The following is a 2,661-nucleotide window of genomic DNA, read 5'->3' as shown; positions in this document are numbered from 1 at the left end:
CTAACGATATGGCGATATGCATACGCGCCTGTAGATTCTCGTGAATCTCGATAGGGGCTTCGAACATCCCAAAGACACGACTTACTTCAAACGCCGGAGGTACTGCCGCAGTCGTCCTGAGAAGGTCTTGCATTTCTTGCCAGCCTGGCAAATCAGCTCGGCGCCGTGTCCAGATGCGGGGATGTTCGATATTGAGGAAAGTGATAACGACGTCGCGGAGGACCGATCCGCGCTCGTCATGCGGCCAGTTCGGAAGTGAAAGTGTTGTCGGGGCCGGCCTATCGTACGTTGGCGAACGCGACGGTCGGTGGTTCGGTCTCCTAGTGCGTTCCTGACGAGCCGGCGCTCCCCAGGTATGAGCGTGGTCGGATGGCAGACGGCTCCGGTCCTCGATGATGCGGCGTTGCCCTGGCGACACCTGTAGGTCAGTGTCTTGCGCAACTAGGTCCGGATGACTTACTTCAGCTCTCGTGTATCGCGCGCCAGTACTTGTCTGGGCGTAGGGTTCGGAACTGTGAGCGGGGGCGCGCCTGGTCGCCATCGTGGTCGATGAGGTTTGTGAGGCGAGTGCATCGCCTCCTGTTGCGACTGGTCGCTCTTCGGATGCTCGTTCCGTGCTTCCGGTATCCTGTGGCAACGCGATAAGAGGATGACTCGATGTTGAATGAGATACGGTACCTCTGAGTCTCGTAGTTATGCTACGTCCCCTCTCGTCTCGTCGATCATGCGCCTCCGAATCTTCTAGTGTTTTGCTATGACTCCTGGCCCCGCGGTCTTGATCGTTTGATGTTCGACTGACTTCTGATAGCGGTGACGGCGGCGAGGAGGTCGGTACAATGGTGACGTCGAGTCTGGTGTCGCCTATCTCGTTCGCGACTCGTGCTTCGAACGACGCCTCGTCTTCTGAAGTGGATCGGTCGCCGACTTCGCCTTCTAGTTGCGAATGGAGGGGCTGTCGTCCTGACGGAGGAGTGAGAGGTCCGGTGGACGTGTCCGGAAAGTCGTCATCGAGTTCGATCGGGCCTAACCCGATCACTACTCGACGCCTCTCGTTAGTCGACAGAATAAAGGTGGTGTCGAACCAGCTTACTATATCTTCCATCGATCGCGCTTGATCGGCCGTGCCGTTGCTTATCGTGGCCTCCAATCGATACCATATGCTGGTTCCCATCGGGCGCGCATACAGTCGGGCCTCGTCTCTGTCGCGGAAGTTTAGTAGTACATGATGAAAAGGGCGCTCACCAAGCATAGATAATGAGCGCCATGCGTCGCTGCTGGGAGTGGTAGGCGTTGAGGCTGCTGTATTCATCGACGGCAAGCGAACGGCGTACCCTATCGTGCGCCTGGGCGCTTCGCGTTCTGTTGCATCGGGGGTCTCGGGCACTTCTTCTACGTTGTCAGGGTCGAGACTCCGCCGGCGGACGAGAGGCCGATAGCCATCGGCGGCAGCAATAGTCGTCGATGAGAGTGGGCCAACGGCGCGCGCGATTGCGCGCTCGAATGCTTCCCGTTCAGCGGTGTCGGGCGTGCTCGGGGTGGTATCGGAGTCGGTGTCGTGTTGGCGGTTGGCAAGTTGGTAGTCGAAAGCGGCGGCGGCAGCGTCGGCGGCGGCGATGTGGGACCAAGCAGAGGGGGCGGTTGCGGACTCCTCGCTTTCCGTGGCTGGCGCTGACATAAGCGGAAGTGGCGTCGTGCGAGCGCTCAACACGCGCGGCACGTGATCATTTCCACGCCACCGGGAACGCCCGGACTCGTGCGTCTCGCTCCGGCTCGCTCGGGAGCCGGTATCTCCGATTTGGGCCGGCATAACTCGGGCCGGGTCGTCAGATTCGGGTGATACTCGCACTTCTAGCTCCGTTCCAAGGTGTGGATATTTAAATACAATGTACGTTTCTTCATTATCCCTTTCTTCAATGTTTATCTTGTTCTTTTTCTGCCAAGGACGTCCAAGGAGTAAGGGGAAATCTATTGTCTTCGATACCCATAGGTGCGCCTTTGTGCGTGCTGCTCCATAATCAATGTTTACACTGGGTACTAATCCGACCAGCTCTCCCACACCGCCATTTACGTCTTTCATCGGCATCTTCTGAGACTTATCTAGAGGAAGTCGTATAACTTGGTTGTACACTGACTCATGCACGACGTTGAGTTGTGATCCAGTATCAATAATCGCTGGAACGGTCATTCCATTGATCTCCATATCTAGTTGAATAAGCCCTTCTCGTATGTCGCTCATCCGCATTGGCATTCGCGTTGGTGCGGAGTCAGATCCCACTATGCGAGCCACTGTGGGTTGTATTCCTTCCTCGCTGGGCGCCCGCTGTAACTTGTTATCGGCTATCACCCGCTTAGCTATATCTGGAGCGATCGCGCAGATTTCCTTATGAGTAAGCTCGATAGTCGCATTCTGTAGCTTTTGATACACTAGGTTCTTGTCAACTTCTCGCATATTGATCGATGCCATTGGACCTGACTTGATTCCTGTGTGCATGACCGGTTGCTTGTCCGCTGGTGATTTGTCTTTAATCACATGTAATGGTTGCGCGGGCGGAGCTGATATGTCTTCCATGACTGTGTCTTGGTCACCGGGTTGGAACGTTCTCTGGAATACATCAACTGGACGCATCTCAAATCGCGCTAACTTGGATGGCCCTTCCGTAG

General features: G+C 55.9%; 1 protein-coding gene across 1 annotated transcript; it reads right to left on the bottom strand.

Annotated features, from left to right (window-relative positions):
• Positions 1–81: 81 nt before the first annotated feature.
• On the bottom strand, positions 82–1,675 carry PUNSTDRAFT_139675 (uncharacterized protein; the record flags this gene model as incomplete). The annotated part of the gene is made up of 4 exons (XM_007389405.1): positions 82–408; positions 461–628; positions 800–1,199; positions 1,332–1,675. 4 exons carry the CDS (start codon positions 1,673–1,675, stop codon positions 82–84), a joined length of 1,239 nt encoding a protein of 412 aa, XP_007389467.1.
• Positions 1,676–2,661: the final 986 nt, after the last annotated feature.

The sequence above is a fragment of the Punctularia strigosozonata genome (assembly GCF_000264995.1).
Source record: "Punctularia strigosozonata HHB-11173 SS5 unplaced genomic scaffold PUNSTscaffold_117, whole genome shotgun sequence".
Classification (NCBI taxonomy): domain Eukaryota; kingdom Fungi; phylum Basidiomycota; class Agaricomycetes; order Corticiales; family Punctulariaceae; genus Punctularia; species Punctularia strigosozonata.
The sequence above is the reverse complement of the archived record's forward strand: the minus strand, read 5'-3'. Positions and strand labels throughout refer to the sequence as shown.